This window comes from Bubalus kerabau, chromosome 21 (genome assembly GCF_029407905.1).
Source record: "Bubalus kerabau isolate K-KA32 ecotype Philippines breed swamp buffalo chromosome 21, PCC_UOA_SB_1v2, whole genome shotgun sequence".
Classification (NCBI taxonomy): domain Eukaryota; kingdom Metazoa; phylum Chordata; class Mammalia; order Artiodactyla; family Bovidae; genus Bubalus; species Bubalus kerabau.
The window spans coordinates 10,250,260-10,263,168 of record NC_073644.1 but is presented as its reverse complement, the minus strand read 5'-3'; the positions used below and the strand labels follow the sequence as shown (position 1 = coordinate 10,263,168).

The 12,909-nt window shown below is 42.8% G+C and overlaps 1 protein-coding gene across 3 annotated transcripts in view; it reads left to right on the top strand.

Annotated features, from left to right (window-relative positions):
• SOCS6 (suppressor of cytokine signaling 6) overlaps positions 1-12,285 on the top strand; it is a 33,456-nt gene extending 21,171 nt beyond the window's left edge. For all 3 annotated transcript variants that reach the window (XM_055558894.1, XM_055558892.1, XM_055558893.1), the window contains one exon: positions 6,647-12,285. In XM_055558894.1, the coding sequence (XP_055414869.1) occupies positions 6,775-8,349 (1,575 nt within the window). In that variant the 5' untranslated portion in view covers positions 6,647-6,774 and the 3' untranslated portion in view covers positions 8,350-12,285. The remainder of the gene's footprint in view (positions 1-6,646) is intronic.
• Positions 12,286-12,909: the final 624 nt, after the last annotated feature.

Genomic DNA, 12,909 nt, shown 5'->3' with positions numbered 1-12,909 from the left:
TTATTGGTCTGTTCCTTTCTCTCATTTCTGTTTCTCCCTTCATGGAAAGGCTTTAGTATCTGGTGTTTATTTTCCCTTTTTTTAGATAAAGGTGATGACAGGTAGTGAGCTGACAGATTCAGGAGCAGGGAGTGGGAGCACTGACCTGGACGGGCATGAGCCATAGCATGCGGGAACACCGGCTGGGTGTTGACCTGCAGAGAGACATTTACAACGGTGAACCAGCCTCCTGTCTTGCAGACTTTTTATGTGGATGCTTTGCCTACATTTAAAGTCTTTCTCTTTTAAACTGTCTTCACAGATAGTTTTAACTTATCAATCCTCAAAATATGGTCTGTGGATCTCCTTTCATCATAATGCTAAAACATTATTTGCCTTTTCCACTGTTTTTGCCATTTCTGCTGAGGGTGCAAAAGTGCCGTGAATAAAAATGATGGTGCCTGTTCACAAACAAGGCTGGGGCACCAACTGTGATAGTATTAAACTTTCATGATGGCCATATGTTCTTCACCTCCAAGCACTTGTGGTAAGAAGATTCCAGTTACATTTAAGAATGTCATTGATGTAGCTATAAAAATTATTAATTTTATCAAATTTTGACCCTGAGTACACATCTTTTTAAAATGCTTATGATGAATTGGAAGTGTGTAGAAAACACTTTTACCGCCTACTAGAGAAGGTGTCCACAGGGAAGCCGTGTGTGAGCAATTGGCTTAACTAGCTGCTTTGTCATGATGCGCTGCTTTTACCTAAAAGAACAATCGACAGATATGCTTAATCATCTTGAGTGTTTAGTAGACGGTTTCTCATAAATGGTCAAAGTACAGCCTTTCACTTCACTGACAGTGTTGTTGCCCACGTTAAATTCAAGCTGTCAAGCAAAAATCAACTGCAGAACTTCTTCTACCTACCACTCTTGGCTTCGCAGCTTCGCAATACTTAAAGACTTTGCTTATTATATCAGTGGTGATAGTAATTTTTTCATATTGTATGATGAAATAACTAATACATGATGTTAAGAACTTGGGAATGTATAAAAGATTCATTCAAAGTGTAACCTAGACCAATAGATTTAAATGTAATAGAGTAAAAAAAGTGATATGGCTGTAGATTTCTCAGCAATACTGACTTTTAAGAAACTATCCCTTGACTTTGTTCTGTTAGCACAAGAAGACCACCCACAGTTACACGGAAGGTTATTAAAGTACCCTGCCTTTCCAGTTCTGCTTCTATCAGAGATTGGGTTTTCTTCTTCTAATTTAAGACAACATATTGTAACACATTCAATGCAAACACCAATGAGAGTCCAGTTGTCTTAATAAAGTCAGACAGGAAAAGATTTACAATCATGTAAAACAGTGCCTCTTCTCTCTGAATTTTAGTTCTTTGGGAAAACGTATCTATTTTTCTTGAAAAGTGGTTTATGTTATCGTGTAATGAGTACATTGTCATTTTAAATGAATTAATATTTTTAAATCTCAGTTTTAATTTCTAATAGGAATTGAATGTAATAGGGTTAAAAAAAAGCTTTCAGATTTCCCAGAGCAACTGACTATTAAGAAATGATTTCTGTATAACCTTCATAGACAAGAGCTTTTTGTAATCTTCAGTAATGTTTAAGAGGGCAGAGAGGTCCCAAGACCCGAAAGTTTGGGAACCACTGACTTAAGCGCTAGCACGACCAGCAGGGCCGCTGCCAGAGGGGAAAGTGTGTGTTTTGGCGCCAGCAGCTGGCTTTAAGGTCTGCATCTGCTGTTTTTCCTAGAGGCATGTTATCTAATCTGTTGGGGCAAATATTATCTCTCTAGTTTCCTTACTTGTAAAAATTGACAGTAATAAAGCTGTTGTGTTCGTTGAAGGTTTAGGTAGTTGTTTTGATGTTGTCTTTTAAAAGTTTTTTCATTAGGTGTTAAAATGCCAAGCATGACTACCACCACTCATTTCTTTAAAAAGAGACTGTGAAATTATTTGAAGATGTTATCTTCTGCCTGGGTGGCGTATTCACATCTAAAACTTCCCCTTGAACCTTTATGCACATTTTCAATGTGAACCTTTATTCACATTTTGGGTTGGCCAAAAAGTTTGTTCAGGTTTTCTTGAGAGCACTTATGGGAAAACCCGAGTGAACTTTTTGGCCAAGCCAATACATGTGTAAACTTAAAATTTTACAATTAGAAAAGCAGTGAAACTAATTCAGAACATTTACTTAGGCATGATGAGACAGATGGTAGTCCTATAAAAAGATGGCATATATTTTTGGAAGTGCAAACAGAAAAACAGATACTCTTAAAAATTCCAGAGTAATCTTTGCCTAGAAAATGAAAGGAAAAGATAAAAGACCATATGGCCTGATAGAACTTTGTGTAGTTTCTCATGTTTAGGATTGAATTTTGTTTATTGAATGTTGTTATTAAGTTGCATATGGATTTATAGTTGAAAAAAGGAATTGTCATCAAGTGGATAATTACCAAGTAATTTTACTGTAGTTATCAGTCTTGTTTTCAGTGAAATGGATGCAACAGTGGGAAGCAGAGACATTTGAACCACAGACCTGGTGGTTAGCGTTAGTTGCTCAGTTGTACCCGACTGTTTGTGACCCCATGGACCGCAGCCCACCAGGCTCTTCTGTCCATGGGATTTTCCAGGCAGGGATACTGGAGTGGGTTGCCATTTCCTTCTCTAGGGGAACTTCCTGACCCAGGGATCGAACCCGGGTTTCCTACACTGCAGGCAGATTCTTTACCATCTGAGCTCCGAGAGAAGCCAGACCAGAGTTAAAAACGATACTTGCACATCCGCACATCCGAGTCAGTTACTGATTCTGCTGCTGAGGCAGTTGAATACATCAGCATCAAGTCGTCTGTCACTGTGGACCTTTCCTTTGAGGGCTCTCACTCATTTTACTTTGTTGTTTATTCAGCAGTTATCTGTGGCGTGCCTTCTTTGGGCCAGATCCATGATGGGTGCTGGGATAACACACTGAGGAAAAAATGGACACTAGTCTCTGCTTTTGTGTCAGTTATAGCCTTCTGGGGTCATAGGTATTAATCAAGTAATTATACAAATGGATGTAAGCATACATCCCAGATGGAAATTCGAAGCTGGAGAGGTGTGCAGTGTCCTCAGATCCCCTAATTGGAGGATTTCACCTAATCAGGAAGAGCAGTTTATATTCCCTGAGGAATTGACAGATGAGCTGAGGTTCAAAGGAATCAGTCAAAGAGGAGAAGGAAAACACAAACAGTTCAGGTCCAAGGAGCAGTATGTTAAAAAGTTCTGTGTTGAGTGAGAATATGGTGAATATGAATGGAGCAGAAATCACCCAGGACAGCCAAACTGTGTAGAACTTTATTGACTGTGTTAAGGAGCTGTGTAACCTTTCCCTATGATGATGAATTACCTCTTGAGGTGAGGTGTGAGGGAAGTGGAGGTGGGTGGGGTGTCTGATCACCATACCTCCTGGGCCCCTGCCACAGTCCTGGATGCCTGGGACACATCAGTGAGTGGAAGAGGCGAGGGTGACAGAGAGCCTGTTAAAGCAAGACACTTCTGTTGTCCTGGGTAAGAACGTTTGTGGTGTAGCCTGAATGGCATGATCAGGGCAGGTCTCATCGAGACAGTGACATCGGGAAGACTTGACCGAAGCTGGGGGCAGGGGGTGGTTGTATGACGTTTGCAGCCAGCTCCCAGACCCTCAGTGGCAGCGTGTTTACAGTGTTCTCAGAGCACCGGGAGGCGAGTGAAGAGAGCCCGGGAGGAACGGGGTGAGGACAGGAGCCTCAGCCCCTGTTGTCCTTCACTGAGGGAGCTGAGAAGCTGTTTCAGGTTGTTGTCGTCTTGCAGCGGGGCAGGCAGGATATGGGGGAGACCGGAGTGCCTGTAGGCAGGATCAGGCAGTCCAGATCCTGCCGCAGATTCTCTCCTAGTCAGGCCTTCTTTCTGCATCGTGTTCTGGATCTTTCTTCATCTTCTGGACTTGCTTTTCAGGACTTAACCTCCTTATTCATCTCTGAAGCTTGGACTTACAGCATGTGGCACGTGCCGTGGGTGTTTTCCCTCCAGCCCTGGGACGAGTCTGTGTGTGTTCCTCGATCATTAACTGTGTCTGCACACACCCATTTCTAGTGATTAGTATGTCCGTAACTGGTGGACCTAGAAGGGTTGCAACTGCAGCTGTTTCCTGCCAGAACTGAGGCTGAATGTTACTTAATGTCACTAAAATTATGTCACAAAATTGGGACCTTATGAAGAATTACTTGCAAATGGAAGTTAGCTGTGAATAAAACCTCTATATGCAATTGACTCACATTTGAGTCTCTCCAGTGCTTATATGTTGAACTCGAGCTCTCCCTGCCCATCCATTGTTAGAAAATTTTAGAGGCAACATGGCCTGCTGGGGAAGCTTGGATAGCCCTCCCTGAGCACTCCAAATGACTCCAGGCGATTGTTTTTAACATTTTAATATCTTACATTTTATTCAGAAACGGTTCATCTGTTTTTCAAATGAGTCAGTTTTCCATTATGGCTTGGCAGAGGATATTGACTGGTTCCCTGTGCTCTGTGCTACACAGTAGGGCCTTGTTTATCCGTTATGTATGTAACGGTTGACATCTGCCAACTCCAGCCTCCCAGTCTGTGCCTCCCCACCCTCCATCCACAGGCAACCACAGGTCTGTTCTCTGTGTCTGTGAGTCTTTCTGTTCCACAGATAGGTTCATTTCTGTCATATTTTAGATTCCATGTATGCGTGATATCATACGGTATTTGTCTTTCTACTTCTGATTTACTTCACTTAGTATGATAATCTCCAGTTGCATTCATGTTGCCAAAAATGGTGTTATTTTTTTCTTCTTTAATGGCTGAGTAGTATTCCATTGTGTTTATAAACCTCATCTTCTTCATCCATTCATCTGTTGATGAACATTTAGGTTATTTCTATGTCTTGGCTGTTATGAATAGTGCTGCTATAAACATAGGGGTGCGTGTATCTTTTTGAATTAGAGTTTTCTCTGGATATGTGCCCAGGAGTGGGATTGCTGGATCATATGGTAATTCTATTTTTAGTTTTCTAAGGAACCTCCATACTGTTTTCCATAGTGGCTGTACCAATTTGCATTCCCACCAGTGGTGTAGGAGAGGGTTCCCTTTTCTTCGCATCCTCTCTGCTGCTGCTGCTGCTGCTGCTGCTAAGTCGCTTCAGTCGTGTCCGACTCTGTGCGACCCCCAAGACAGCAGCCCACCAGGTTCCCCCGTCCCTGGGATTCTCCAGGCAAGAACACTGGAGTGGGTTACCAGTTCCTTCTCCAATGCATGAAAGTGAAAAGTGAAAGTGAAGTCGCTCAGTCATATCGGACTCTTAGCGACCCCATGGACTGCAGCCTACCAGGCTCCTCCGTCCATAGGATTTTCCAGGCAAGAATACTGGAGTGGGGTGCCATTGCCTTCTCCGCACATCCTCTCTAGCACCTGTTATTTGTAGAGGTTTTAATGATGGCCAGTCTGAGGAGTTTGACCTGGTACCTCGTTGTAGTTTTGATTTGCTTTTTTTTAATAATAGAGGGCTGAACTAACATTTTATACCATTCATAGAAAGCCGATGGGGCCTGACCCACTAGGTCAAGCTTTAAGTGTAGTGGGTTTACCTGCTTGGGTTTGGGAGATATTGGGGTAACACTCCAGACACACCAGACATAATCCATTTTGGATACTGAGCCATTGATCTAGTTTATCAAGAATTTGCTGATTTTCAGTTATTATTATAAACGGTACTTTCTTTACAGCATTCCTGTTTTGGGGGCTAAACATGTTTGTTTTCTCCTTGTATTCACGGCCTCTAGTTTTATGGATATTGGTAATTAAGTTTTCTTAATCTCTGTAAATTGATGGTCGGTTTTTTTGGTGGACAAAATTGGATTTGTTGCTAGTGAGCCAGAAAATGATCACTTAACACAGGGAGGTTTTTATTAGTTTTCACATCACCATTTTCTGCCTGTTAAGACTAATAATGCAGTTTCTCCTACTGTGAAGAACTGTACTTGTTGTTACTGGTGTCCCCTGCAGGTGAAAGTGCCTGTCTTGGGAGGTCTGGGCTGGCCAGGCTCTGGGATCATGCAGGTGGACAGACCCTGTTCTCAGTAGACTCGTGGCTATGGAGGGCATGTCTAGGCTTTCCCCAGATAACTTGTCACAGATTATGGACTTCCTTTAATTCATTTTTACAGCTGTTTAAAGATTTAAAAATACACCTAGGTTGTTCAAGAATCGGTTGGGCTTGTTATGGACGTGGTGCCTTGTTTGCTGAGTGTTGGCTGTCTGCAGGACACAGGCTGGTGGCTGGGACGGTGTGGGTCATTGTGAAAAGGGCGACTGACTCAGGAAGGACAGGCACGTGGACCATAATTAGGGTTAAATCAAAGCGAGGTGCAGGGAGAAAAGGATTAGGGTTTGTTCCTGAAGCATTATCACATGTTGGTCAAATAGGCAGTGATCTACTGTGCCGCGTGAAACGGGGAAAAAAAATCTGTCCAAATGGAGCTTACCTTCTTATACTTAGGCATCCTTGTTCAGAAGCTGAAGAATTAAAACTAAGACTTGTGGAGACATTATTTAATGTGACCTTTTAAATTTTTTTTTTTTTTTTTTTTAGACAGTGACTCTAGAGGGGAATGAAGCTGGAAAAACGCATGGATGCAGCCTCGCCTGCAGCCTGCCCAGATGTTCGCGGATAATCTCCCCGAGAGAAATTGAGCCCCTCGGATCAGGTAGCTCGTCAGAATGAAGAAGATCAGCCTTAAGACCTTCCGGAAATCTTTCAATTTGAGTAAGAGCAAAGAAGACGCGGAATTCATGGTCGTACAACAGCCAGCACTAGCCGGCGACTTTGGCAAAGAGGAGTCCTTGTTCGGGAGCTGCTACGGGAAGGAGATGGCCGGCTGCGAGCTGCACGGCGAGGACGAAAAAGGCGGCGGCAAGAACCGGGCCAAGAGCGAGAGCCTCATGGGCACGCTGAAGAGGCGGCTGAGCGCCAAGCAGAAGGCCAAGGGCAAGGGTGGCGCGGCGGCGGGGGGCGCGGCGGATGAGGACACCTTCTCGTCGTCGTCGGCGCCGCTGGTGTTTAAGGACGCGCGGGCGCCGCGGCCCATGCGCTCCACGTCGCTGCGCAGCCACCACTACAGCCCCACGCCCTGGCCGCTGCGGCCCACCGCCTCGGAGGAGACGTGCATCCGGATGGAGGTGCGGGTAAAGGCGCTGGTGCACTCGCCCGGCACGGGCCCGGCTCTCAACGGCGTGCGCAAGGACTTCGGCGAGCTCCGCCCGGCGGCCGAGCCCGCCTGCCCGTGCCCGGAGCCACCCGCCGCGCCCGGGAGCCCGGCGCCCGCGGCCGGGGACCTGCGCCTGCGTCTGGGCGAGCACGTGCCTGTGGTCCTGGGCCTGCTGCCTCAGGACTACCTCCCGTACACCGTGCCTTTGGACGGCTCCTCCCCGATGGAGGTCTCGGCCGTCCCGCCGCCCCCGTCCGCTGGGGGCCCCTGCCCCGCCCGCCGCGACGAGGACGCCGGGCGCCCAGCGCCCGAGCTCTTCGGCGACCCGCCGGTGGGCGGCCTGCTGGCGGGCCCCGCGGCGGGGGTGCTGCCGAGCCCTCGGGCAGGCCCCGACGACGGGCCCCCCCTCTCCCCGCTGCTACCTCCGCTGCAGACCGACCCGAGCCAAAGGACCTTCGCCGGGCTGGCCGGCCCGGATGCCCACGCGGCCGACAGCGTGCGCTGCCACTTGAATTTTGACCCCACCTCGGCTCCCGGGGTGGCCAGGGTGTACGACTCGGTGCAGAGCAGCGGCCCCCTGGCGGTGACCAGCCTGACGGAGGAGCTCAAGAAGCTGGCCAAGCAGGGCTGGTACTGGGGGCCCATCACGCGCTGGGAGGCGGAGGGCAAGCTGGCCAACGTGCCCGACGGCTCTTTCCTGGTGCGGGACAGCTCGGACGACCGCTACCTGCTCAGCCTGAGCTTCCGCTCGCACGGCAAGACCCTGCACACCCGGATCGAGCACTCGAACGGCCGGTTCAGCTTCTACGAGCAGCCGGACGTAGAGGGGCACACGTCCATTGTGGACCTCATCGAGCACTCCATCAGGGACTCAGAGAACGGCGCCTTCTGCTACTCGCGCTCGCGCCTGCCGGGCTCCGCCACCTACCCGGTGCGGCTCACCAACCCAGTGTCGCGCTTCATGCAGGTGCGCTCGCTGCAGTACCTGTGCCGCTTCGTCATCCGCCAGTACACCCGGATAGACCTGATCCAGAAGCTGCCCCTGCCCAACAAAATGAAGGATTACCTACAGGAGAAGCACTACTGACAGGACCGCAGCCCGGCATCGTGCACTTTGGGAGTGAGAGAGAGAGAGAGACTGAGATACAGTTTACAGACTCTTCATCGCCATCAGAATCTTTTGCTGCCATATTCTTTATTTCAGTTTTATGTGTAAAAGAGTGTCCAGTCCGTTTAGGGGTGGGGAACCGTCCGCGAGGTGTCGGGTTCATTTTCGTTCTTTACAAAAGGGAAGTCTGGAGGTTTGAGGAGGTGTGAAGTCTCTTCCATCAGCGTGCAGAATAATCACAATGTGAATGATCAGATTCTCCTTACCCACCCACCCCCAGTCCTTTGCTGCTATCCACTGTGATTTTATGCATTAAAAGCACATTTCATGTGTATCCAATCCTGAGTAAAGTTGAATGAAACTTGCAGAATGAACCTGTTATGTCTCTCTTTCAATGGCCCATCTTCAAAGATAGTGTTGAGTCAGCATAGCTGTGTGATTAATCACAAGAGTTTACACCTACACTGAAAATGATTTTTAATTTCATGCTCTACAAAGATTTATTTAGAATTGTGAACTGACATAACCTTGGGTAATGGAAGGCAGGTCTGCGACATATCTTTCTGCCACATTTGTTTCTAAATTATGTTTGAGGTTGTGCTGTCTTTTGGTTCTGAGAAGCTGGATTTTTCTGTTGCCTTCATTTTCATCTTGTGGTTTGTCTGTTTTTAATAAATGGCCTTACATTAAAAAGTTGTAAAGAAATGTATACCACCAATTTAAAAATTGTTGCCTTTTCTGTCATTGAACTCTGGTACAAATTGGCATAACGTATAAAGACCTATGGAACTAGAACTATTAAAGAAATTATTAGATGACCTTAGTTTCCTGTGATAAGCAATTTTTTGTTATCTATACTTTCCTCTGGTAAAATGTTTTATCTGTGATTTCTTTAGCTTAGACAACATTTTCTTGGGTGAACTTGATGTAGAAATGCTTTTCATAAATGGACTAGATCCTCTTGCAACATTAAAGTCTATATAGAGTTTTAAATTGATCTGAAGAGAAAGAAAATGTTTTAAAGTTGGGTTTATATTTTTCTTTTATGTATTCACCATTAAAATGTGCTAGATTTAACACTTCCTTCCCCCACCAAAAAAAAAAGAAAAGCAACAAAACCAAAAAATCCCAGTGACTTTAGTTTAAAAATTGTGGAAATTGTGGCGTACAGTGTAACAAAAGTGTTAATACCGAATCAGGTGTGTGCATTTACCTACCATATATACTGCCATTTATCCATAGGGTTTCTATTTTTAATTTAGCTAAGTCTTAAGTAAATTAGCATCATTAGTTTTTTCATTTCTTTTGATCCAGTCCTTTGCGGGGTGGGGGTAGTATGTTATATCCAATACTTTTTAGTTATTTTGAAATGCAGTGCTTATTCACTGCAGATTCTTTAGTGTTTTGAAATTGTTCCATCCAGAAGATGTTTCTAGCTACATAACTTTAAAGGAAATGTTTCCCCTTCCAATGAAACATGTAATTTAAGACATTTCTTCCTTTTCCTATCTCTTATCCTCATTAAAAAAAACAGAGTAAAGGTCTTAGGTCAAATTTAATAGCTTTGTCATCCAGACATATCAGTATCCCCATTTTTTTTTCTGTTTTTTTTTTTTTTTTTTTTTTTTTAAGAGTCAGCTGAGAATTACCAAGAAAAGGCCCAGTGTATTAATACCTGTGTTATGGTATTTGACTTAAAGGGGAAAAGGTACTTAATTTTGGTGGAATGTTTGATTGTACCTTGTTGCAAAGACTCCTCTTTCATTTTCTGATATGTTTTCACCTAATAAGATTGAATATGGAGTATACTGTAATAATATAATTTAAGTGTTCATTATAAGCTATTTGGATTAAGAACTATTACAGAGTTGTAAACTTGTTATCAAATTAATGCAAGACATTTAAACTATTTTTTTGCAAAACTATTTATTTTTAAACAATTTAAAATATATCTAGGGTGAGTTAAAAGTCCCTGTGCATCTATATTAGATGGCAGGTATTGTCACAGAGTCACTGTGTATTAATAATAAGTGTTGAGATGGCTTCTCCGTGTTTCTAGAAGCATTGACATGTACTCTTTGTGAGACCGTGGTGCACAGAGGTCTTTGGACTGCCCTGAACCCTGTCTTATGTGGGCATAGCCTGTTCCCCACACCTTCTTCATGATAACCATGTGTTTAAGATTGAGCCATTTGGTTTCAAGTTAAGATCATCCTGATTTCCATATAAATGTCTTGAAAATTGTATTTTGTGTTTTTATGGAGGGCAAGTCTTGATACTGTTCTAATTCAGAAAGCCAATTCGTAGTGTGCTTCTGTATGTTCATAATATAAAATTCCTTTAAGTAAAATGCCCTATTCTAATCCAATTTCAGATTTCTAGAGTCTGATAGTGTATCAATAAAAATAAAAGTGTTTGCAAAGAAATCATTTACAAACAGAGGAATATCACAAAGTTTTTTGCTTTTGTTTAGGGAACCATTTGGCTGAGGCAGCACAACATAATGTGAGCAATTGGCTTTATAGGCTAGTAAAACGGTCTGGTTAAAAGTGGAAAGGAGAAAAAGAGAAGTCTTGATCCTGTAGTTTTTGTGCAGGTAGCATTTGGGTGAATTTCTGAATTCCGCTGAATGGTGGCTTAGATGACATGGGTGCTGCTTGTAAGTGATTTCTTAAATGTTTGCTTCTGAAAATCTGAGCTCAAGGCAAGAGAAAGACCACAGGAAAGCTGTATCCTTCTGCCGTACGAAATGAATCAGAGTTGCTTTTTATCAAATATCTCATCCCAGAAACATGATGGAAGCCAGAAGATATTTCCAGGCTTCCTAGAACACTATTGTGCTTTAAAAAATTTTTTTTTACAAATAATAAGAAAGCATAGAAAGTACTTGAAGAAGTCTCCTTTCTCTAAGGAAAACTGTGCCCCATTTTGGTGCAATAATCTGAAAATTTTAGAAGGTCAAAAAATGTCACAGGAAACAATCACAGAATTTAAAATAGTTTTTAAGGAAACCGGCTACACAGGGCAACCATCTTGCTGTTAAAAGAAATCGTGCCAAAAGGCTAAACCATTGGAATATAGGAAATAAAACCCAAGTACAGTATACAGGATAATTTCTGAGCCAGTATTACTAAAACAGGATAAAAGTTACTGAAATCTTCAGTAGGTTATATTCAGTGTCCCTGCTAGTGCTACCAGTCCGAATCTCTTTCTTAACAATGCTTTCAGAAATGCCAATTTTGATCATTGTACAGTTCACATTGTATATGAGAGAGATTTGCTTTATGAATGATTCAAAATAATCCGTTTTAAATCTTCATGGCTTTTCATCCAATGTGAAGTCTTAATTTGAAATCACACTACCAGCAATAGACAGTTTCGTTGAAAACTCTAATAAGGAACACTTGCCAGTTCCATAAGTAACTTTAAAATTCTAAAACAAAGTATTGGTACGCTAGTAATCACAAATTCGGTTTAATACTTTTTTAATCCTGTAAAGATTTTTTATAAACATCCTTTTTATTAATCAGTCATAACATGGCGAATGTGTAGTTGCTGTTTCTGAAAAGTGATCCAAGCTCTACTTCCAGAGATGATGAAAAATTCTTATAGAATTTTGTAATAAGTATACATGTTGGGTTAAAGAAATTTTTTAGTCGTCAGAGTGCCATGGAATTAATACTTGCAATCCAGATTGCTGTAGTTTACACTTTTTCTGTATGTTTCGAATCAGGTGTGTACCATTTGTACTGAGAACACCACAGAATGAATTATCCAAAGTCCATTGATTTTAATACGTGTTTTGGTTTGTAAACAAACTATAGTAATTTCTTGCACATTTTTGGAGATTAATCGTATAAAGAATTTATGTATCTGCTTCTAGATACAACATGTAAATAAAAATTTCGTTCACAAGATCTGCCTTGTGGTCTATTTAATAATCAAATGCAGAGTTTGACTTGTAATCAGTATAGGGCTAACTAGATTATTTCTGGATGTCCCATAAACTGGGCAGAGACTGGAGGTAGGGACCAACAAGTTTTAGTAAAACAGGAAAAGTGAAATGGTGACGGGGAGACAGCCAGTGTTGCTAATACCCTAAAGCCTTCAGCACAAAGGCTGGAGCCAGTTGGCAGAACATTGCAAAACAAAGACTAATTAAAATGAACACAGTAATAATAAAACTTCTCTTAACAGAATGTTAGGCCAAATGATAAAAAATGTTTGGATTTTGACATTTAAAAAATATGCCCCTTATTACTTCATGGTATTCAGTAGAATCAGCTGATCTTTCTGTAGGAGTTACTTAAAAATCCTTTCATAGACAATGATATCTAATAGCCACTGAGTTGCCTTATATGTTTTGAAGTTCTTAAAACACCATATCGGGTTGAATGTTCACTTGAAAATTTGTCGTTCAGTTACGTTTTAACAGGTCTTTTATCCTGGCTAATAGAAAGATAAATTTTTAAATGACCTGGTTGAGAATATATCACAAATTTTGACTTTCATAGAATGCAAATAATGTCTTGTTGTAAC